At 47.6% G+C, this 25,139-nt stretch overlaps 1 protein-coding gene across 1 annotated transcript in view; it reads right to left on the minus strand.

Moving 5' to 3' along the window:
* The window catches only part of LOC147736968 (uncharacterized), a 108,532-nt gene that overhangs the window by 63,528 nt on the left and 19,865 nt on the right, over positions 1–25,139 (minus strand). The window contains exons 2-3 of the mRNA XM_086954193.1: positions 22,299–22,425; positions 18,089–18,199 (exon numbers count right to left, since the gene is read on the minus strand). Coding sequence (XP_086810319.1) covers positions 18,089–18,199; positions 22,299–22,425 — 238 coding nt within the window. The remainder of the gene's footprint in view (positions 1–18,088; positions 18,200–22,298; positions 22,426–25,139) is intronic.

Raw genomic sequence — 25,139 nt, forward strand, 5'->3', positions numbered from 1 at the left:
GGTACACCAGAGGACGGGAGCTCTCAGAATCTGGAAGCAACTTAAAACAGCGAGGAAACTCCTGTCGGCCTTAGATATGGATAGAGCGGAATATGCTGCATTACGCTTTAAGCACGCATATTACACGGGTGGAGACAAATGCGGCAGGCTTCTGGCGCACAAGCTCCGGGAGGCACATCAAAGGCATTTGGTGAAGGAGCTATCGATATCTGCTGGGGTGATAGCTACGGAGGATAGCCAGATAGCGGAGGGCTTCCGCTGATTCTACGCTGACCTATACACGGGCAAACCCCCGTCGGCACAGGCAGAAGCAGATTATTTGGCCTCGGTTGAACTTCCCTCTCTCACTCCAGAACAAGCGGAATACCTCGAAAGAGACATTCAAGTTGAGGAGGTGATTACAGCCATTTCCAGGCTTAAACACGGGAAGGCTCCGGGCCCGGACGGCTACACAAAACATTCTGCCCCGTGCTAGCCCCGATCCTGACGCGCCTCTTTAACTCATTCTCCACTCCTGGAGCTATCCCTCCAGATCTACTCTGAGCAACAGTGTCGGTCATCCCTAAACCGGGGAAGGACCGGACGCAATGCAGTTCCTACAGACCGATCTCTCTTTTGAATATCGATCTCAAGTTTTATACTGGGATCCTTGCGGCCCATTTGGCACTTCATCTACCGGGACTGGTAGACCCAGATCAGGCGGGGTTTGTCCCCGGGAGGCAAACAGTGGATAACACCAAGAGGGTGGTCCATATCCTGGAGAAGGCCTCCCGGATACCCGGGGAGAGAATGCTGCTAGCTGTTGATGCGGAAAAGGCCTTTGACCGGGTGCACTGGCCATATCTGGAGAAGGTCCTATCGAAAGCGGGCATAGGTGAGAAATCTCGCACCCTAGTGTTCAATTGCTACACATTCCCGTCTGCAGTGGTGCAGGTTAATGGCTGCAGCTCCCAAAAGTTTGAGATAGAGAGGGGCACCAGGCAGGGGTGCCCATTGTCCCCACATCTCTTCGCACTCTATATGGAGCCCCTTGCCCAGAGGATACGCCAAAACCCGAATGTGATTGGAATACGGATGGGGAGGTATACCCACACCATTAGCCTCTACGCAGACGACATCATATTGACACTGGCAGATCCAGAGAGGGCACTTCCGGCATGCATCGCTGAATTAGAGACCTTTGCTGCTGTCGCAGGCTTCAAAATGAATATGGGGAAGTCGGCGGCCCTTGACGTTTCGTTGACTGCTGCCACTAGAACCGACTTGCAGGACCGGTTCCCCATGCACTGGTCTAAAGACCTGGTGCCCTACCTGGGCATACTTCTGGCACCCACACTACCCGCCATGGTGACCGCTAACTACGCCGCCCTGGGTAAGAAAATAAAGGAGGAACTGGGTCGTTGGAGAAGGGGCACCTTGTCCTGGCTGGGCAGAATAGCCGCGGTGAAGATGACCATCCTGCCACAGGCGCTATACCTGTTCCGGGCTCTGCCGCTTCAGCCCCCGAAAGGATGGCTCCAGCAGACTCAGGCGGACCTTGCACGCTTCATATGGCAGGGTCGCAAACCCAGGCTCAAGAGGGCCCTGTCCACACTGGCCCCTGAGGCTGGGGGTACCGGACTTACGCAAATACTTCCAGGCAGCACAATTACGCTATCTGGTGGAGTGGAGCAAGTGGGAGTCTGACAAACACTGGCTTTTTCAAGACCAGGCGGTGGCGGACCGGACTCGGCAGGAGGTGCCCTTCTTACGTAGGGCTCATCGTCCATCCAACTTAAACGCGTCTTTTATCACACAAGTCCCGATGAGGGTGTGGGACGCCACCAACGCGATGCATGAACTCACTACCTTCCCCTCGCCATTCACGCCATTGGTTGACAACCTAGATTTTCATCCCGGAATGGAACCTGGGGCCTTTGCGCGCTGGCGAGCTGCGGGATGCAGAGCGCTATTTCATGTATATACTCAGGACGGCGTCATTCCGTTTCCAGACTTCAGGAAGGAATATCAATTGCCCGAGACGGAACGGTTGCGATACATGCAGGTGCGCCACTGGGCGCTGCAGCCACAGGTGCGTGAGTCGGCGGACAGGAAACTCCTGCCCTATGAGAAATGGCTTGTGACACGCATCTCAGACACGAAACTCATCTCAGATCTATATAAATTCTTGCAGCCTTCCTCCTCTTGTCTTTATAACCCGGGTAGGGAACGCTGGGAACGAGAATTGGGGAGATCCTTAAGTCACAGGGAGTGGGACCATATTTCTTACCGACCACGTCATTCTGCATACCACACTGGGCTTACAGACACATTTACTAAAGTGTCCACATATTGGTATTACACACCTCAGAGACTGCATAAGATGAATCGCAACATCGAGAACACTTGTTGGCGGGCCTGTGGGCAGATAGGCACCCTCACTCATGTTTTATGGGACTGCCCTCTACTGTGCCCCTACTGGAAGGAAGTCCTGGATGAGATTGACTCAAACTTCGACATTGAACTGCCTCGCTTCCCTGCATATGTATTGTTGGGCTTACCCAATGGGCTCATGTATCCTCTGAGGTCTCGTAGAGGGAGGCAAATTGCGATAGCACTGGGCTCTGTAGTTCAAAATATACTTATTCACTGGCGCACCACCACACTCCCCTCCACAACAGGTTGGTTGCATAGATTATGGCATGTCCTGGGGATGGAAAAGTTGTCGCTTATGGTGGCGGTAGAGGTGGAGCAGTTTAATGACCTGTGTCAGCCGTTTCACTCACTACTCGTTAAGGAATTTACAGAACTTACATGCCCCCGATATCTTCGATTGTTGAGATTGACTTCACAAGCGGATTCAGATAACCAATGAGCCTAGGATTGTGAGCTGCTGAGAGGGAGGGGCGGCTTGGGGGTGTTGATGCAGGAAGGTGACCTTAGCACTGGACGGGAGGGGAGAGGGGGGGTTTGAGGGGTTGGGAAGGGGAGGGGGAGTTTTGGGGGGTTTGTTTACTTCTGAAGTTCTTGTTGCAGCATACGCGCCAGGCATCACACTTGGATGGACATTACGTTTGCAGAGCCCTTATGCGCTAGTGCGCTACTATATGGTTGTACCATAAGCAATTATTCTTTGTGACAACTGTTTCTTTTTATTTGTGAATGTCTCAATAAAATGCTTTAAACATAAAGTATTTTGGAACTCCAGTACAATCAAGACCCATCCCTAGAATATTAATGGCTTTCCAAAGACCCCAGCGAATACTCATAGCTCCTAGGGGTGGTTTAAATGTGATCTGGGACTTGTCCACATTGGCACAGGACATACAATTCCTCACATACCTTTCCACATTAACACCAGGTCACCAAAAGTACATTTTAACTCGTATCTTAGGTTTCATCATTCCCAAAGGTCCTTCATGTATGATGGCCAAACCTTTGGACCTCAAGGATATAAGAGGTGTTATCCTATCTCCTCGCAGCAAGCACCCCTTGCTATCAACTGACAACTCATTCCTTACTTCCCAACATCTTTTGGAACTCTTGTCCAGAAAGTTCATACTTGGCCCAACCATCTAGACAGAAATCTTTGATTGTACATAAAATTCTATCCTCCTCGTAAAGCAACATTTCCAATCATCCACAGAAATGGCACCGTCTTCGTCACCTCAGAAAAGCCTAGGCTATAGTCCTCCCATTCTCCCCCTATATGTTCATCCATGATCAAGGGAGACCTGATTAGAAAATCTGCCCCATTGTTTTGTGCGCCAGGGAAGTATTCAACAGAATAATTACAATCCAAGAGCCTCTGAGACATTCGGACTACATATGGCGGTGCTTTTAACTCCTCAGTAGACATGGAATGTGAAATAAACAACAATAAGGGTTCATTTCCCTACTTGTCAATTTGGGAAAGCAATGAACTGAGCCCCTTTCTATGGGCATCTGTGGTGACAACAGAACGAGCCAATGGATTAAAACCCTGCGTAGAATGGCTTGACATACATAACCTTTGACTGCAGTAAATTCTTTTTGCAACTGATTATTACATACAAACTCAGTACGATCCTTAAGCAATTGTCTCATTCCATTAGTCTTGCTCGCAAAAGTTGTTTACAAAACATCGTTCTGACAACCCCAGAAAGGATCTGACTTCATCCTCTGAGGCCGAAGCAGGTGGACCCCAAGATTTATTTTTTTTATGCGTGATTCCATGTCACTCACTTCATGCCCACTGTATGTCACGGATTTCACAGCAAATGCACATTTTTAAAACTCTGCTGTCACCCCCTGATGTTTCAACACCGTTTGCAGCTTATCATCATGTTCCCATCACCAATAGATCACCTGAAAATATTCAACTCCAGTGGTGTCTTTAAAAATGTGATGCATCAACAGCTGGAATATAGCAGCAGCAGACGCTAGGCCAAAACGCATTCTTATGAACCGAGAACCAAAAAGGGGTGATAAAAGCCGTCTCATTCTTGCTATCTGGCTGCGAACTTACCTGAGGTGAGGTCGATGGAGCTAACCACTCAGTCAACGCCACAGGTTCAAATATTCCATGGTCAACAAGTCTGTTTTATTCACTACTGACCTCATCGCTCACACTAAAAGGTAAACTCCTCGCTATGTGACAAATCTGTCTGGCATCTTCCTTAAAGGTGATCTTGTGAGTGAACCCCTGCAATTCTCAAATATTTCCTGTGAAAACCTCAGGGACTCTTGCGCAAAGGATGACACGCCCTCACCTTCATCATCGATCAATAACGCCTCTTCTACACTGTTGAGATTCAGTGTGATCCCCACGGTTTTTTGGTCTACCCAACTTATAACTGAGGCTCCCTTCACTGCCACATATAGTTTTCCCATGCCTCTATCATTTTTAAACTCAATCACAAAGAGGTCCTGTATCTTACCAAAGGAATACTTTCTCCAGTAACATTTTCTAGGCAAACATCAGGTGGTAAAAGTTCCCCACCTGAACAATGAAGACATTTGTGATCTCAAACCGAGTTGTTGACAATGGTAGGGGTGTGGAATTGTTTAAAAAATCTACTTGCCGAGGGACAAAATGGCACAAAAATCTACTTGTCCGGCCAATAAATCTACTTGCCTTACCTCTTCGCTGAATCAATAAGATGGACAGACAAAAGTCTAAATTAGGTTTCAGACAGTGCTTGTAAACATTCTAGCACTTGAAACATTGAAGCTGCGATTTGGGAGAACAGCGTCACCAAAGATGCTGCATAAGGAATCAAAAAATACACATTAATACAGTGTACTCAGTACTGGTGAATCAGTATTATATAGTTACAGGATAACATTTTTGCATAAGGTATTTGCAAAGAATGCAAAAGGAAGTAACATATCAGCAAGAACCAAGCTGGTATCCGCAAAACATTTGCGATCCGAGCAATAATTAGGATTGGATATGAATGCGATCTGTGATTATGTCTCGAATAGAGTGTCCTGCTCAGAAAAGCATGACTTTTCTAGCTGTCGAGGGAAGAGTAAGAGACAATTCCTTTTTCCATTAGGGATAGGTCTGTAGATTTCAGCCCCCTTGGATCGAAGCATCCTCTCTGAAAGTGTGTACGGTTTTCATTTGGTAAAATCAAACTCTGTGGCATTGTGATGCATAACGGCAAGACTGAAAACCCATGCAGCCCATTTGGGGTGGGGGGACACACTTTAGATCTATGCTGTAGAAGTTCTACCAACATTACACAGTAAGTCCTAGAAGAATTATTCAATCAATCAATCAATCAAGGCATTTATAGAGCGCACTACTCACCCGGAGGGTCTCAAGGCGCTTGGGGGGGGGGGGGGGAGGGGTGCTGCTAATGCTCGAACAGCCAGGTCTTGAGCTTCTTCCTGAAGGAGAGGTGGTCTTGGGTCAGGCGAAGGTCGGTAGGGAGGGTGTTCCAGGTCTTGGCGGCCAGGTAGGAGAAGGACCTTCCTCCTGTTGTCGCTCTTCGGATGCGGGGGACGGCGGCGAGGGCGTGGTTGGTCGATCGGAGGTGGCGTTTGGGAGAGTAGAAATTGATGCGGTTGTTGAGGTAGCTCGGGCCTTGATCGTGTAGGGCTTTGTGTGCGTGGGTGAGGAGCCGGAAGGTGATTCTCTTGTTGACGGGGAGCCAGTGCAGGTCTCTCAGATGTCCGGAGATGTGGCTGCGTCGGGGGATGTCGAGGATGAGTCTGGCTGAGGCGTTCTGGATCCGCTGGAGTCTCTTCTGGAGCTTGGCGGTGGTTCCGGCGTAGAGGGTGTTGCCGTAGTCTAGACGGCTGGTGACGAGGGCCTGGGTGACCGTCTTCCTGGTCTCGGTGGGGATCCACCGGAAGATCTTCCGTAGCATGCGCAGGATGTTGAAACAGGACGCGGAGACGGCGTTGACTTGAGGAATAAAGTGCCCTTCGGAGCATGTGGAACAATCACTAAGCCTGAATCCTTACTGCACCAGAGACATCTAAGCATTTCAAAGAAAGAGTCTGCAGCAGCCGAGAGGAAGACCCATCATGAGAGTCGACGGCGATACTGGTTGCCCGGTCAGTAATATCTTCAACAAGCCCAAGACTCAATTTGTGTTACACAGGAAAAATAAAATAGTGCCAGAACTCTGGAAGGAGAACACAAACTGACAGTCCAGGAGGTGTTAGGTCAAGGCTGAGGTGAATTACCCTGTCTCGGCTTGCTAAATGGAACTGACACAAGGAATGTTCATGTACTGAATGTCACACAATCTAAAATACCATGTCAGTCGATGATATTGAGGCCAGGGAAGTGCTATTGCTAATCTAATGTATATTATTAGTTTCCAGAGATTCTCAGTGCATCAAGGTGCAAACTGCAAGAATTTGTGTCTGTGAAAGTGAGTTACTAAATGTATGCTGTGCCAGTGATTGATACTAGTAACTGAAACCTGAATGTTATCATTGAATGTCAGCAGGCTTATGCAGCAAATTAAAGACAGAAATGTAACCTTGGGGAGAGCTGTGGTGTGAGATTTTATGGACAACTCAGGGTTGCTTTCTGTAGGCCAGTTACGGAAGTGGTCAACACTTGCTGCAAGAGTCATTCTCCAGTCAGGACAGTCTATCCTGAAATAATGGTTGTATGTCAGAGTATTGTTGACAGAAATATTGTGTTTTAAATATTGTTTTTTGGAATTATTGCTCCATTTTTATTTATTTTATTTATTTATTCATTCTACGGAGTTTTATGTAGCGCAAACTTGGCCCGAAGGTATTGGGAATCAGAGCGCTTTACACAAGCATCAGTTGCGTTACATAAGGACACATTTATTTTTGTTAGGCACGATGATATTAAGTGATTTGCCTAGAATTACAGGATGATGCGCGTCCTTGCCGAGACTCGAACCCGATTCATCAGATGTGAGGTCGACCGCCCTCTCCCCATGCTCCATTGGTTCAACAGTATTCTGGTATCATAACTAAAACATACAGATCATTCTATCTCGGCCAGAGAGTAGAAGTTTGTTTATCTTCTAAATGTGGTAAAGGTTTGGAACTTCGACTTCAGTAATGTTTGTCCATTAATAAAGTTCATTATGGCTTGATCTACTTGCAAAGATCATGTACGCAGTGTGATCTGGCCCCAAACTCTGGGTTTTAATAAGCAACAGTCAGCTTTTAAGATCTTGGTCCCCGACTGACATTTTTTTAAATAAAGTACACTGTGGTGTAACAGGAAACCCGGGAACAACACATGAGGAAAGAAGCGTGCAGGGCAAATCTCCTAGGAAAAAAGAACCAGGGCCTGTTAAAAAAAAACAGAAGTAAAAACCTGTTGGTTGAGAAGAGATCCCGGTGCCACGAAGCCCTTGCTGCTTGCATTCCTTAATCCTGGCAGGAGCATAAGCCCAGGACGCTGCATATTTTTAGAACTTTCCCCACCGCATTAACCCGGACCGTCATCCACCCTGGTGGGACCACAAGTCCCAGGGTGCACCGTGTGGAAGACCAGCACCCTCCCCACACAGGTGTTGCAGGTGAGAGGGGGGAGGAGTCTCGACCGCTCTACAAAGAGCAGCCTCTCCCTCTGCGGGGCGGGACACGCCCGGTCGAAGCCTGTGCCAAGGGTGGGCCCGTCTGAGCCCGTCCGAGACTGAACGAGGCTGGGCTGGGCCACCCCCGTGTTATCTGGGTGTACGTGAGTGACATTGTCCAAAGATTGCACATCAGTTACTGCAGTGTGCTGTTTAACCTGGGTGACCTTGCGGGGGCACTAAAGATTGAAGTCAAAGGACTGAGGCACTCGAAGTCTAGTGGGGAATAAGCTCGCTCTATTTAACCGAATAGTTCTAGATAATTGTGTATAAGATTGAGGAGGCCTACTTATTAAATAAGTATGGGGAAGAGCACTCCACCGCCTACAAGGTCAACTACGAGGCAAAATACCCCTGTGCTAACCCCGCTGCCAAACCCACAGCCATTCGTAAAAAGCTACAACAGGCAATAGCATGCACTGAGAGACGCCTCTCTAGAACACCAACGATTCCAAGAACCCCACACACTTTGTAGCCAGGAGCACTCCCTTCTTTCCAAACACCTGATCTCCTGACCACTCCAGATTCCCTCCCTAAACAAGAAAGTGTAGTTCTCGAAAATTCTAGTAAACTTATGACGGGGGGGGGCAAAAAGGAAAGGAGCACTCCGGAAACAAAAAGATGATAAGGGAGGGAAACATGTGAACCATAACCCTGAGGTGGTGATAAATCATCGACCCGCGGGACATGTAGCTGGTGAAAAATAGCTCAGGATCAAGGGAGCCACCGATATGGGCAACATACCTGGTAAAAGAGTTTAAAACCTACTTTGAACACCTCATAAAATCTGAGCTAGAATTTGCAACGAGGCGGATTGTAAAGTTGACATCATTAGTAGATTCTTGGGGGGAGTAAAATTAATGCAATTTTGCCAATCACTGAATCCGTTAATTCTTTGGCCCAGACTACTGCCCCCAACAAAATCAAGTGACTCCACCTGCCCTTACTGTGCTACCTGTCCCTGAAAGGCAAAAACCACAGCACAAATGAAAGCCTTAGAACTATCCCCTTAACCCAACAAATCCAGGCCCCAGCCACTCCCTAACATAGGGTGAACCACGCTGCAGACAATGCTTATGGCTCTAGGGACATGGCAACCATACCTGGCCCGTTAGCGGAACGCTTTTTACCTAGTAATCATAAAGGAGATAATAGGGCTACACACCAATCGAAACTAAGGGAAAAAAATTCCACTTTGCCATGTATAGATTTGCCCCCAGTTTCTTCTCCATATGTGGTCATACCAGCTGGAGTCCCAAAGCTGGAGATAGGTCGCGGGGAGTCGTATCCTGATTTAAAAAACAAAACTATCTTTTGGTTAAACAAGCGTAGACCTCTCCCCAACCGAATCCACAGTGACATTTTATTTGCACGCAGGGTTAGCTGGTTGGGACACAGGCAGAAAGAAATCCCGGGTGACAGTGTTTTGATTAACTTGAGGGACAGCAGGGTGGTACAACACATTCTCGAATGGAGACCGCCCACAAAGACAAGTGGTATTCACACACTCCACCTAGGCTATTTTTATCCTCCCAGCCCTTTGATAGAGAGAATGGAAAGTGTGTACAAAAAGTGGGAAATGAGACCAGAATCTAGTAAACCCATGTTGGTGTCCTGAAACCATCTTGCCGTTTAACATCCCTGTCAGCAATAGTTTTAGCCCCCTAGACCGGGTTGATTGACTAAACCCTTATGCTAATCACCAGGAACCTATGAATAACCAGCTCGTTAAGCCCCAAAATTGTGAAAGCCTGGTGCTCCCAGAACAACCTCTTAAGAAAAAACGATGAGGCTACATTTGTAGTTAGAATCTGTGGCGCTCCTGCTATAATACCAGGGGATTACCACCTTACCACACAGGCCCTACGCACAGGAAGACTGGGACAGCAGAAGAACCACAAAACACTAAGATTTTATCCTGGAACATAGCATGTCTCTCCTCTAAAATGGATCTTCCAGATTGGGGAGACTGTATAGATACCCATGAGCTATGTTTGTTCCAGGAAACATGGTCAACGGTAGCATTGACTAGAGTAGGATACGGTGCATACTGCACGCCAGCTGTTCAGGGGCCCAGGGGGAGACCCTCCGGTGATCTTTGCATCTGGGCAGGTATACAGTTGAGTTGTACAATCAAGATGGTAGACACCTCCTCCCTGGATATCTTGTCCATTCTCCTTTCCTTTGATAACTCTCTAAAGATGGCTATTATTAATATTTATTCTCGCCCAGTCAGGCCGGGGACAAACCTCACAGACTTTAGAGTGCTTGGCTTCCTTCCTTGGCTTCCTTCCTTCCCACTCTACCCGAGTCTATACACGTAATTATTGGAGGGGACTTTAATTGTCACTTCGAACCTCTTAACGGCTTAACTACGACCATTACTAGCGAGGAAGACTCGGTCTGGGAAATACCAGAATGTAATATCTACCCAATAAGGGGGTGGTCCCCCCTCGTTCTTCAAATGAATTAATTTACATTCAGTCATCTGCTTAGGGCGTGTAATGGCCGCTTTCCCTCTGACAGTCCGGGTAATCCCACTTTTAATAAACAGGGACAGGCATCCATAATAGACTATATTCTAGTAGAGGTTGAGTTATGGCATAGAATTCTGGACGTCGCGGTCCAGCCTCGATGTGAGAGCGATCACAACCCATTGCTCCCAGCCCAAGGTTGACCCGGGAATGGTATCACATTCTATCCCAAAACTGAAGGAGGCAGGAGAATACAATGGCGATCATTTGCACAATCACAAGAAAAAATGTCCTCCCTCTACCAACAAATTATACCGTTTCTAGAAAACGCATTTGATGTCTCAGGAAATAGCCGAGGCCATGAATCATTGCTAGCGTTAGGTGAGAATCGCCAGGATTTGTTTTCAAACTTGGTGGAGTTTTTCTACAATGGGAAAAATAATAATAAGTCTGACCCCAAACTGAAACATCCCTGGTACAACAAAGCATGTACGGAAGCAAAATGTGCTTTGTTATCAGGTATTAAGGATAAGGACAACCTATGTATCAAAGAAACTAGGGAACACTATAAAAAAAACCCTAGCTGAAGCCAAAGCAGAGTGGGAGACTGAGAAATGGGAAGCAATTAAGAAAGCTTTAGACGATAGAGAAATGAGAGGCTTTTGGAACCGAGTAAAAACTGGTAAATCCGAAGGCAACTCAGCAATCAAACCCAATCTAGGGGAAGAAGCTTGGAGATCCCATTTTCAAACTTTTATATTCAAGGCCTTTAGGTGGAGACGTAGTTGCAAGGGTATCTGTTATTGAGCCAATTCCCCTAAACACTGCTCCACCTCTCTGCACATTGGCAGAGGTTCTTCTGGCACTGGCAAAACTGTTACCAAATAAGGCACCAGGGTTGGACAGAATTCCTGGTGATCTGTTTAGGAATGAACAAATAGTATGGGCACTTACCTACGGGTCTTATTTAACGCCATCCTTCAAGGTATGGCACCTCCACCAACTTGGGCAGGCGCAGAAATCATTACTATTTACAACAAGCATTTACAATGCAATAGGTCTCGCAGCATTAAAGTTTGAGTTACTGGCATTGTAAATGACAATGCTTTGCATTAATTTTTTTTTAATTTGCAATTGGTATATAAACATTGTTTGTGAATGGTTAGCTGTAATGGTTAGCTGTTGCTTCTGAGCAATTCATCCTTCCGAGGACGATAAAATGAGTCTCATTGAGTTGGGTAACCATAAACATCTGTTATCAGCGCCAAGATACCAAGGGTGAACGTGTGCTTAACAAATACGCATGTTATGTTAGGTTTTACGTTATGTTATTTGTGTTGGTGTGTTTGCAGGGTGCTTTAGCTAGAGGCACAGATGGTAAATAAGACCGCGAGACAGGGGGCGCCCGAGGTAGTGAGACACACAGAGGAGCCCACGGGTGGAGAGGCAGAGACAGAGCGAGGAGCAGGGACAAGAGGAGAGAGGGGGGCCCCGGTTGGAATAGACATGTGTGGTATTGACTGATAGTCACCCCACCATAGAAGTTGCTAAACGTTTATTAAAATAGAATCTTTTGCACCCGGTGCAGTGTGGACAGATTTAATTTATAAGCAGGATTGGCAGACAAAAAATGCAATTTAAAGTTTGATATTTGTCCACCACATGAACTGCCTTGCTACAGTATCCGAAATAAGTGTTGTAGTCCCCTCCCAAAATAGGTTCAATGGCCTCATGGTGTCTCGCCATCCACTGCGAAACTGTTCAGAAATTCAGAGATATGGTAACCCCACCAAACCCCCCCTCCGTTTTAATGACAGTTTCGAGCTACTGTCGGTGTCTCAGAGAGACTTCCTAGTTGAACCTTTGAAGGAGTGGGGCTACCCTATCTTTTACACTGGTGTATTTCCCATACATCGGCTACATTCACCAAAAATGTGTAAATCGTGTTTAAACGATTGACCACAGTTTTATATTAAATCAAAGTTTGTAAATTCTCTGTATACGCCCATGCTTTAAGGTCAACGCTTAAAGATATTGCAGAAATTCTTTGCAAATTCTGCAATGTCACCAGGTAAACATCTCTGTACTTGCAGCTCTTGTCCGCCTACGCAGTATTTTATTGTGACTCCTATGCACGGTGAGCCAGAAACACCCGGCCATTCATTTCTAATATGAATTGCAGCTCTGGGAAGTGAACCAGAGCACAATCTCTCAAGGGCAGATTCTGCATATTAATCTGCAAGAAACACTGCAGCTGGGTTTTTCTTTTTTTCGAATAACCTTTTGGGTTTTTTGGAGAGGGCATGCGGGTTTACATTACCAGGGGACGAAACTACCCATTTATGCATCAATACGTTTCAAGCTCGAGACAGCTCGCGTTAGCGCTCTGACGCCTTCGGGTAAAGTCAGCGCTATATAAAATTGCATAAACAAATAAATAAATAAATAAACAAACCATTACGAGTTACCAGGAACAGCGCAAGGGGTTTCACGGGTCAAATGGCAGTCTGCGTCGTCCGGCGGCGGCGGCGGAGGAGGGGGCGGGGAGGGGTGCTGTGACGTCAGCCTCGTTCTCGGAGTCCATTGGCCCCGGCCTCGGATCTTCCACGCGCTGGAAGGCGGACTAATTCACCTTGACGCGGGACTCCCATGCTCGAGCCCCGCGGACCCTACAGAACACCGGACTGGCGGTAAGTGGAACGGGGGGCGGTACGCTTGTGTGTGCGAGCGTGTGTGTGTGTGCGTGCGACGGGGGAGCGTGTGTGTGTGTGTGTGTGTGCGTGACGGGGGTCTCTGTATGTGTGCGTGCGTGTATGTGCGCTCGTGTGTGTGTCTGTGTGTGCGCATGCGTGCAGGGGGAAGTGTGCCTGTGTATGTATGCGCTTCCCAGGAGACAGACACGGCGAGCGCGTTCGCGTGCGCGTGGCCTGCGCCGACCTCCTTTTGCGAGATGCGCGCGGCCAGGTGCTGTCTCCTGGGAAGCAGACTCCGTAACAATAGATCTCGGCGAGTACAGCGCTTACGCGCTGTATCGCTACGAGACCTAAAAAAGGCTCCCCTCTCAACCTGGAAAATTATCGGCCAATAAGCCTCATTCATGTTGACCAAAAGATAGTTGCCCGGGTTCTTCTAGGCCGATTGCAATCATGGATGGATGAGGTGGACATCCTAACTCCTTTACAAGCTGGTTCTAGGTCAAAAACTTCGGCCATCGACCAGATTTTCAGATTGCAATTGATTCACTGGAAATCTGTAATCTTGGAGGGTGGCAGTCTTTACCTAACCTTCGTGGATCTCAAACCCGTATTTGATATGGTGAACCGCGATAAGCTATGGGGTCTACTCCTTGATATGGGAGTACCTGTATACCTTTGCCAACAGCTGAAGCGCCTACACGATGGTACTTATGCGAGGATAAGACATGGTAAGAACGGGGAATTGACAGCTCCCTTCCCTGTAGAGACAGGGGCGAGACAGGGATGTGTCCTAGCGCTGACTCGGTTCTCCCTCTTTCTAAATGGTCTAATTGAAATTCTCCTGGCAGTGAAGGACATAGATTCATCGAGGTTAGCGAACCGCAAAATACCCGCTCTAATGTTTGCGGACGATACTCTGCTCCTTTCCAAATCACCTATGGGTATGCAGCGGGTATTGGAAGAGTTCAACCAAATTTGTAGGAAGGGATTTGGAGATAAAGCTCCAGAAAACAAAATATATGGTCTTCCATGCCAACACTAGAAACTGCCCTCACCCCCAAATGGAAGGTGGGCCTTTAGAGAGGGTGTCCATTTTTGATTATCTGGGCCTCACACTGAATGACAAGATGGGTTGGGGGACCCAAATAAAGAAAGCCAACCTTAAATAACTCAGTTTATAGGGGGCATTTTAAAAGTACATAAAAATTGCATCCAAAAGGTGGTGGGCCCTCCAGCTGAACTGTATAAGACCCAAGCATGGGGAGCTTCAACCTATGGAGCCGAACTTTAGGGACATTGTTCATCCAACAATATTTTATCTGTAACAGAGAACACTTTCATCAGGAAGATGATGGGACTTCCCAAAAGGACTCTCTTAACCCCATTAAGGATGGATCTGGGCATTGGCCCCATTACCCACTTAATTGCCTCTCGCCCACTTCTATTCTGGCGTCGCCTACGGAGAGCGCCCGAGTTAGAAACATATAGGGAGGAGTTGAAGGATGTTGTGTCCATACTGGGAGCTGGGAATTTACCTTGGTTGTCCTATATTAGGAGCACATGTTACGCAATGGGAAGGGCAAATGTGTGGCTAACACCAGAAGAGAACTGCCCTTCTGACTCTAAAAAATCCCTAACCCTTGCCTTTAAGAATTCAAATTAGCCCACCTGTCCCAGAGTATGAATTCTTGCTGTCTGACCTCCAGGTTCTTGGATGTCAAGCAGCAGGACAAGTTGGAGATGGCCCTTGATAGTATCCAACCCTTCATGGCAAAGAATTGTATTTCCAATTTAGACACGGGACACTCCCACTTCGTGCATTCACAAATAAATGGAAAGGAGACATCAAACTAGATTGCCCTGGGTGCACTCAGGCAGAAGAAACAGAACTCCATGTCACACTCTTCTGTCCTGCTTAGAGAAGGTCTAAGTGGGTCATCCAACTATGTAGAAACCTGGGGCTTAGAAACTACATCGAGGTTTTAAGGCCACTGAAATATGAGACACACCCATTATTCGTAGTCACAATCTCGAAATTGCACTGTGGTGCCTACGCAGAGGCATTACAACGGGTAAAGAGCTGGGTAACATTTCATAGTGTCTTCCTATTAACTGCCAGTGATCTGTATCTGCAGATATCTTGGAGTAGGGAAATCGTTTTGATATCGCTGTTTTTTCTGTTAATCGATTTTAATGTTTTTCTTTTCAATTATTTTTTTAAAAGAACATTTCTTATTTATATTCCAATTATTTTAGATGATCCTTAAAGCACTTCTTATAAAATAATCTAGCAACAGCTAGGTTAGCACAGGATGGTTAACCAAGGTTTGGAGTAGTAGTGGGGAGAGAAAATATGTTATAAAACTGTAGCACATTGCTTAAGGCTTTGTGTTTTTAGCGCTCTCGTTTTAATACCCCATTGTCGGTCATATGAAATTTGTCATTTATGTATTGTTATAATCATGCACTTTTATGGCTGCATAGCCGAAATAAAGTTTTTTGACTGACTGACTGACTAAAACCTGTTTGTTTTCGAAAATTCTCAGCTGAAGAATAGAGACTAATATAGCAAACTGTGGGGCCCTTTTGAGAGGGCATAGGGCAGACGGGTCAGTGACATAATGAGCCTCATTTTGATGTAGGGCAGACCACCACAAACAAACCATGGGTGGGGCTCTGCCCAACATCCAGGCCATTGGTCCGACCGATGGATTACACTACCGGCGGTCAGAGCGATGATGTCAGGGGGAAAGACCACCTCCTCCGACAGGCTGAAGGAACCCATCAGGGTGCCGGTGGGACTCCCATCCCTACTATGAGGGCGGTGCCTGGGCAGGCACCCTTTCTGACTGGCTTTTCATGGCGGTCCCACTGCCATGGGAATGCAGCTGGAGGGGGACGTTGGGGGCCCCAAGCTCATCTATGCTACTAGTATAAAAAGAGAACAGAAACCTTTTGGCAAGGTAAACACGGGAACCACAGCGCCAATCCGCACACCCAATACATTGTTGTAATCCTCAGGGTGTGTAGATGGACATAGGCGACATTAACTTTAAAAAAAACGTAAATTAAAAAATTAAAATTTGTAAACAAAGTAGTCCCCTAAAACAAGCGCCGGCCGCGACGTAGCGTTGACCGCGACCTACACTTGCGTGATGACGACAGGCGGGGAGGAGCGGTGACGAGCGGCGACGTGCGGCGAGGAGTGACGTGCGGCGAGGAGTGGCGCGGCGGCTCAGGTAAGGCGGGAGGCGGTCCGGGCAATGTCGGGGCGGGCGGGGGCCCGGGAGTGGGGGCTAAGTCCAGAGCGCGGCTGAGGTAAGGCAGAGGCGGGAGGCGGGAGGCGGGAGGCGGGAGGCGGGCGGGAGGCCCGACAAGACTTTTCACAGTAGACCACATACTGGGTTAACAGTATGAGTCAGTTCCACTGCCAGGATAAACGTATGTAAGTAAAAGAGGCATATTTTTGTCTACTGCCAAGCTCAGAAGTGTGTGACTGAGGATCTAAGACTTTCCTATGTTCACCGATAGACGTCTGCCTGATTACACAACCACTTACTGCATCATCTGACATTTTTAAGGAAAAGAAAAGCTTGAACGAGTGGTTTTCTAACGTCTGTTCACAATAATGGCCTTTACTAAAATGGCATGTCAGAGTAGAGTCAGAGGATTAGTGACCCTTAAGCTCATTAAAAGACTTGCACTGGCAAAATGAGTGGTGTATATCTATGCGGGAGGCAGGCGGGCGGGCAGCGGTATAGGCAATGTCGGGGTGGGCGGGGGTGCGGGGAACCCGGCCGGGACTAAACAAATGCTCAAAATGCAGCCCCCAGCCCCCGGGCAACGCCGGGGCGGGCTGCTAGTATGTTATGAAGAGTTGTTCAACATCCATCTATCTTGTACATGCCCGTTCGTGATTTGGATCCTAACTTGCCAGAAAAAATTAAAACAAAGAATAACCCAACAAGGGCTAACTGGTGCAGAGGGATGGTGTGGTCACAGCAATATGCAAACAACTAGCAGAGCTGGGACTATCCCAACCCACCAACAGAAGCAAACTTGGCTGATGCGAGGGATCACCCGTCCACCCCCCTCTTATCGGTGCTCTCCGACCTCCGTAGATCTGACCAAATATGAGCGCGATCTAGGTCCACCCAATCCCTCACTAAACATCACACCGCAGCAGCTCCCGACTGTCCTGGCTCAAGCGTTTGGGTCCCACCATTTAGGTCTGGCAACCCATCGATCCTCCCTCGTCACTGCCCGACTCCGCCAGCCTCTCCCATGCAGCTGCTACCTCCCACCACTGTTGGGCCATCGGGAGCTTCCTCACGCCTCTAGCTTCCTCCCTCATCAATGCTCTGCCCTCCGGTACCAACGACTCTATGACATCCCTATCCCAAGCCGAGATCTGCGGTCCTCTCACAGATTTCCACTCTAATGCGTTCCTGCGTTCAGCTAAGCATCAATCAAACAATTCCCGACTTTGCGTTTAGGCGGTCTGGGGAAGAGACCTAACAGGCGTGTCTGAATTGTTAAGGCCAACTCTCTACCAAGCACGCCTTCGATCTTAACCAGAACCGCCTCCCAGTAAGGGCGCAACCTCTGGCAATCCCACCCAAGTCATATGGACAAAGTCGGCGTCAGGATGCATACACCTGGGGAATGGTCTTACTTCCCCTACATATGTCACATTGAGCCGATGCAGTGTCATGTAGGTCATATGGGTATAATTAAATTGTCTATATTTCAGTCGGGTGTTCCGGGAGGTTTGCCCAGGATATCGCAATACTTTACGCCACTCCTTGTCATTAAGATCCCTACCCTCCATCACATCCCATCGAAAAAAGTTTCTTTCTTTCCTACTCACTTGTGGACAGGTCAACATTGATGATTTTCTCTACATCTTCAAGATCTTTAGAGCACAAGTCTTCTTTTTCCTTTGGTCTTAATGAAAAAACAGAATTGGCAATCAGGGGGCCTGCAATGAAAATAAAAATATTATTAATTCAAGCTTTTGTGAAGCGGCAAAATACACCAGAAGCATTGCTATGAAGGAACTCGGAAGTAGACAAAGTAGAATGAAAAAAAAAGTACCAGTGATAAATGGGAGGGAAGAAAGTGCAGGCCCTAAACTGTACTTCCTGTGCCAGCCTCCACGTTATCGATGCTACCGGCCAAGCCTGGCAGCATTAATAATCTGACTCCATAGTGCATCTGCCATCTCACCGGAGCTGCAGTCATTTCTTGGTGGGCGCGAACCTCTAACTTCAGATGCTAGAGGGAAGCAGCTGACTGAAGGGCCTGGCCTGCTAATCGCAAGAGTTGAGACCAGTAAAGAATGCAGTGAACCGACCAATATATGACTAGGTCAGTTCACTAAATTCCAATTCGGAGTGGGTCGCATTCTGAATCTAGAACGTTTATTAATGAATAGACTAAAAATTGCGACTCACTCCGATGGTAGCCATCACAGGGATGGAGGACTGGCAGGGTCAGCACACGACCATGTCTGTGATCACCTTTGGAACCGCAGTGTTTAAAAAAAGACGTTTTTTTATGTGAGCTAAATATGTTCGAGAGTTTTTAGTCATCTCGTGGACCACTGCCCTTCAACCAAACAAACTGTTATTTTACAATCATAAACAAGAAAAGGTTCCAAGGGGCCTACGTCCCTTTTGAGAATACACTCCCATCCAACCTCAGGAGTCTGTCATGTTTCATTGATTTGCAATGAATGTTCGTTGCAAAACATTGATACATCTTGTATGGGATCACTATTTGGGAGGGACCATTACAGCACGGCCCTTCGAAACAGCGAATTGGTATCGAGTCAAAAAGTCATTTTAGGAGTTGGTATAAATAAAAATCCAATATATTATACCCAAGGGAAATGTTGATTCCTTGTGAAAGGGACAGTTTGTGTATTGTTATTGAGCGTCATTAGCTTATTTCTATATTCAAAGAGACCTGGGACTTTTCTGCCTTAACTGGGACTTTGTGTGGCTACTGTTTTCAGTATTTGTAAGCACTAACATACGAGTTTGGGTGGGGGGGGGGGGGGACTCTGTGACTGGCCCGTAATTCTGCAGAGGAGAATGTTGTGCACATTTTTTGTGTCCAGCCTATGCCTCCACCAGTAGGACCTGGCTAGTTCCCATATGCAGGCTGCTAAGTGAACCCGAAAACTCTGCTGCACTTCGCATTCTCAGGGCAGACTGCCGTCCGGCTGTTGCCACATTTCTGTGTTCTATGTGGGTGATCAGAAGGAGTGTGCTTTCCCTCCCTGTAGTTGTCTTAAACTGTTTGTATTATTTACTAGCTGCCATTTTGCTGTTTTATCTATATGTACGTTTTGTAAATTACTGTTTTAGTTTTTTTATCTGTTTTTTAAGTTAGCAATTGTTTGTACATTGTTTAACTATGTTTCTATTAAGTATTCTTTATTTTAATTTTGTGGGTACTTTTATTGCCCTCGTGGCCGCAATAAAGTTACTTGACCTGAACTGAACACTAGCGACAGTCTAGGAAGCGTTGCCAGACACGGTACAAGCACACAGTGGCATAAGAGAGAGTGAGTGCTCTTTTTAGCCTATGCAGCCAATCCTGCGTTTAGGGCATTTTCTTCTCCCCTACAGTGCTATCGCCATCTTATCCGCTGCTAGTAGTGCCAGCAAGATTTGCTTACCCCTGTGGGACTGTAAGAGGAAAGTATTTTTTTTCAGTAGGCCAAGAATCATGTATGTGGAAAGTCTGGTAGTTTTGTCTTGAAAGAGTTTTTCCGTTGTGTTGAGAACTTCTCCCCACCAGATCTGAGTTTTTGTGCAAGTTCGTAGCAAATAAATCAAGGTCCCTGCTGAGTCGCAACCCCTCCAGCATCTGCTTGAGGTTCTTGAATTCCATTCATGGAGGTTAACTGGAGAGCGATATGACTAGCTGCTAAGGTTATAGCTGTTTTATGTGTGTTTACTTGTGCGGTGTTAGAGCTCCAACATGTATATATAAACGCTGGACCCTATGTGTCCAGCAAATTATAGGCCCATCTCATTGCTCCCCTTCCCGATTAAAATCTTGGAGAAACTGGCCACAAAACATCTGTCCAATTTCCTAGAGACCAATGCTTGCCCGGACGTGGCGCAGTTTGGCTTCAGACCAGCCCATGGGACAGAGTCGGCACAGATGACCTTTTTGGACGACCTTCGTTCGGGCGTCGACCAAGGTCGAGCAGCCTTTTTAGTGCTGCTCGACTTGTCTGCAGCGTTCGACACGGTCAGCCATGCCATCTTGGTCAGGAGGCTGGAGGAGGCTGGGGTGTTGGGCTTGGCCCTGGACTGGCTGATCCCCTACCTTGGTGACAGACACCAGGTGGTCGCCTTGCCACCCTTTAAATCCAACATCAAAAGGGTAGAACAGGGCGTGCCTCAGGGATCGGCCATCAGTCCCATCCTATTCAATCTTTACCTCCGCCCCTTGGTCAAGTTAATTAAATCTTTCGGCATTGCGGTCACCAATTACGCCGACGACACCCAGCTTATCTTCTCCTTTGAAGGTAAGAATGCGGTGTCACAGGAGACCTTCCACCATTGTATGACCCACACGGCGGAATGGTTGAGCATCAACTCCTTACAGTTCAACAGCCCTAAGACCGAGGTGTTGCATTGTTCGATGGACCATATCTACCGGCCTTTACCACAGGATTTCTGGCCACCCTCTTTTCAGGGCACGGTAGCGGCGGCAGACTCCGTTCGGAATCTAGGGGTGATGCTCGAACCCAATCTCCACCTGGATGGCTTTGTGAATAAAACGATGTCCACCTGCATGCTGTTGCTCCGCACCTTGCGGAAGATTCTTCCCCTGCTCCCGGCCCATGCCAGACCAGAAGTAGTGCGTAGTATCATCTTAAGCAGACTTGACTACTGCAACGCACTACTTCTGGGGGCACCCATAACCTGGTTGGGCAAACTGCAGCGGGTGCAGAATTCTGCCGCCAAGCTGGCACTCTCTCGTCGGCGCTCTGATTCTTCCTTGGCAGCACATACGGATCTTCATTGGCTGCCTGTCTCCCAACGTGTCAGCTTTAAAGCCCTTTGCTTGGTCTTTCGGGCCCTCCACGGTCAGGGGCCAATCTCCCTGCAGGAGCTGTTTTCCTGGTACACCCCTACTAGATCCCTTCGTTCTGCCTCAGCCTACCTGGTGGTAGTTCCCAAGATCCAGAGGATGCGAATGGGTGGTCGTTCTTTCAGATATACGGCATCAAGGCTGTGGAACGCGCTGCCATTGTCTCTTAGAAGCATGGGTGACTTATCCTCTTTTAAAAAGGGACTAAAAACTCATCTTTTCCCAAGGACATTGTAATTACAGCTGCCACTATAATATTGTGCTCAGGCCATTGAGGATCACAGCGCCAGGATACCCGTGGGGTGACAGTTGCGCTCTATAAATGTGCCATACAATACAATACAATACAATCTCCAGTCGGTATCGCAGAAAGTGTGCCTTATTTCTCTTTAAATTGTGCTTCCAAAGCATTTTGGTTGCATCCCGCAGTGTGCACTCTCCATCAGTCCTCTTTTGACGGTATAAATGATTATAGAACCTTGGTTGAATTGTTTCACTTGTGGGCTTTTAATGAACTCTTTTCATTTGCATGTGACTTTTCTTTCTCTTTTCATCTTATCATCTTCCATATTTTTGAACCATCATTAATTTTCAGAGCGCTCCATATTCCATGCTCCAATGCATTTGGAGATTTAATTGCTCTTCGTCAGGGAGCCGTTGAGTCTTTTGAACTCATCTCCTCCCGTCACGTCGAGAAAAATGTAAACCTTCAGTGTAGTCTATTCGCCGAATAGACTATACTGAAGGTTTAAATCTTAGTAACTGGGCATCCTTAAATTCTAACATGGATGCAGCCTGATTTGCCTCATCTAAACATGATACACGATGAAACCATGAAACAGAATGATGAGGGAGTATAAAGTAATCTATTCTTATAAAAAACACAGAAATGTCCGCACATCTTGAGCAGGGCTCTTCGTACAGTACATACTGGTACCCTAAGCGTGCCAGGGTCATCTTACCCAGAGAGCTGAAGGCCAGCTGGATTTCCTTCATGACCTTCCTGTACAGCTCCTTCTGCCAGCACTGGAGCAGCTCCCACTCCTCGTCAGAGAAACAAGCGGCGACATCACAGAACGTCAGCGGGGCCTGGAAGAGCAAGCATCAGAGCACAGAGTTGAATCTAGCACAACACAGACCGCATATTTCTGTCACAACGACTAGCGTTTCCAAGTGTTCACAGTTTCAAAAGATACCAGAAGAAGACGTGACTCCCCCACTTTGAAGCAACTCGAAGTCCAGATTTACGCCTTCAGCCAGTCAGCGGCAACTTGAGAAATCCAAAACTTGCTTAAAACAGAACACAAGACTATACAAGTTTCAGCAAATAAAAACTCATTTTGGAACATTTTGGAATCCCTTCCCAACAGAAACAAATGTCTAGTAAATTATAATCACATAATTACTGGAAAGAAACACTAATCCAGTATGGGTAATGGGTTTATACTTTTATAGCTTCTTTTAGCTGTTTTAGCTATTCCCCATTTTTTCTGACCACTTTTTAAATAAATATGTACATGTGTATGTGGTATCTACATTCCACAAACCTAGCTGAAAGAACAGTGAGGAAGGGATGGTCAAGTAGCCAGAGTGGCCTCGATGAAAAGTACTGGGCACCTTCCTCCTTTAAGGACTAACATTTCAGGATTAGATATTGGGATTAAACATGGCATGCGCCGCTTCGTCAACAGAACGCAAGAGGTTTGAGGCTAGAGCACACCTTTGTTCTTCCAGACAGATATCCTGCAGACAGTGCAAAGCTGATGAACAAAGTCACCAGTTCAACCACTTGCCAATAAATAACAGGACGATACCAGAGCAAAATGAGCTCCCACTCCCAACCCATATGTCAGCTGAAGTTATGGAGGGCTGATCTCGGCAGCTAAAAGAGGAAAAATGGAAACTGTAAAGCTGTGATTGGAATGCATTTCTGGACAAGGCAGCAGGAAACAACAGCAGTATTTCACAAGCAACCAGCTAGTTTAAGAAATTGCTCCGATATTGGATAAGAAGGCACTTGAGACAGAGCTCCTTCTTCTACAAGGGAGACACAGTGATGCTCTGCGGGTGTGGCTTCCTTTCCTTCTTCTACAAGGGGACGCAGTGATGCTCTGCAAATGTGGCTTCCTTTCCTTCTTCTACATGGGGACGCAGTGATGCTCTGCGGGTGTGGCTTCCTTTCCTTCTTCTACATGGGGACGCAGTGATGCTCTGCGGCTGTGGCTTCCTGTCCTTCTACATGGGAGACACAGTGATGCTCTGTGGCTGAGGCTTCCTTTCGTTCTTCTACATGGGGACGCAGTGATGCTCTGCGGCTGTGGCTTCCTGTCCTTCTACATGGGAGACACAGTGATGCTCTGTGGCTGAGGCTTCCTTTCGTTCTTCTACATGGGAGACACAGTGATGCTCTGCGGCTGTGGCTTCCTTTCCTTCTTCTACTAGGGGACACAGTGATGCTCTGCGGGTGTGGCTTCCTTTCCTTCTTCTACATGGGGACACAATGATGCTCTGCGGTGTGGCTTCCTTTCCTTCTTCTACATGGGGACACAATGATGCTCTGCGGGCGTGGCTTCCTTTCCTTCTGGTACATGGGGACGCAGTGATGCTCTGTGGCTTCCTTTCCTTCTTCTACATGGGGACACAGTGATGCTCTGTGGCTGAGGCTTCCTTTCGTTCTTCTACATGGGAGACACAGTGATGCTCTGCGGTGTGGCTTCCTTTCCTTCTTCTACATGGGGACACAATGATGCTCTGCGGGCGTGGCTTCCTTTCCTTCTGGTACATGGGGACGCAGTGATGCTCTGTGGCTTCCTTTCCTTCTTCTACATGGGGACACAGTGATGCTCTGTGGCTGAGGCTTCCTTTCCTTCTTCAGCATGGGGACACAGTGATGCTCTGTGGTGTGGCTTCCTTTCGTTCTTCTACAAGGGGACGCAGTGATGCTCTGCGGCTGTGGCTTCCTTTCCTTCTGGTACATGGGGACGCAGTGATGCTCTGCGGGTGTGGCTTCCTTTTGTTCTTCTACATGGGGACACAGTGATGATCTGCGGTGTGGCTTCCTTTCCTTCTTCTACATGGGGACACAGTGATGCTCTGCGGCTGAGGCTTCCTTTCCTTCTTCTACAAGGGGACGCAGTGATGCTCTGTGGTGTGGTTTCCTTTCCTTCTTCTACAAGGGGACGCAGTGATGCTCTGCGGCTGTGGCTTCCTGTCCTTCTACATGGGAGACACAGTGATGCTCTGTGGCTGAGGCTTCCTTTCGTTCTTCTACATGGGAGACACAGTGATGCTCTGCGGGTGAGGCTTCCTTTCGTTCTTCTACATGGGGACACAGTGATGCTCTGCGGCTGTGGCTTCCTTTCCTTCTTCTACTAGGGGACACAGTGATGCTCTGCGGGTGTGGCTTCCTTTTGTTCTTCTACATGGGGACACAGTGATGCTCTGCGGCTGTGGCTTCCTTTCCTTCTGGTACATGGGGACGCAGTGATGCTCTGTGGCTTCCTTTCCTTCTTCTACTAGGGGACACAGTGATGCTCTGCGGCTGTGGCTTCCTTTCCTTCTGGTACATGGGGACGCAGTGATGCTCTGTGGCTTCCTTTCCTTCTTCTACATGGGGACACAGTGATGCTCTGCGGTGTGGCTTCCTTTCCTTCTTCTACAAGGGGACGCAGTGATGCTCTGTGGTGTGGTTTCCTTTCCTTCTTCTACAAGGGGACGCAGTGATGCTCTGCGGCTGTGGCTTCCTTTCCTTCTTCAGCATGGGGACGCAGTGATGCTCTGCGGGTGTGGCTTCCTTTCCTTCT

This window comes from Lissotriton vulgaris, chromosome 1_1 (genome assembly GCF_964263255.1).
Source record: "Lissotriton vulgaris chromosome 1_1, aLisVul1.2, whole genome shotgun sequence".
NCBI classification, from domain to species: domain Eukaryota; kingdom Metazoa; phylum Chordata; class Amphibia; order Caudata; family Salamandridae; genus Lissotriton; species Lissotriton vulgaris.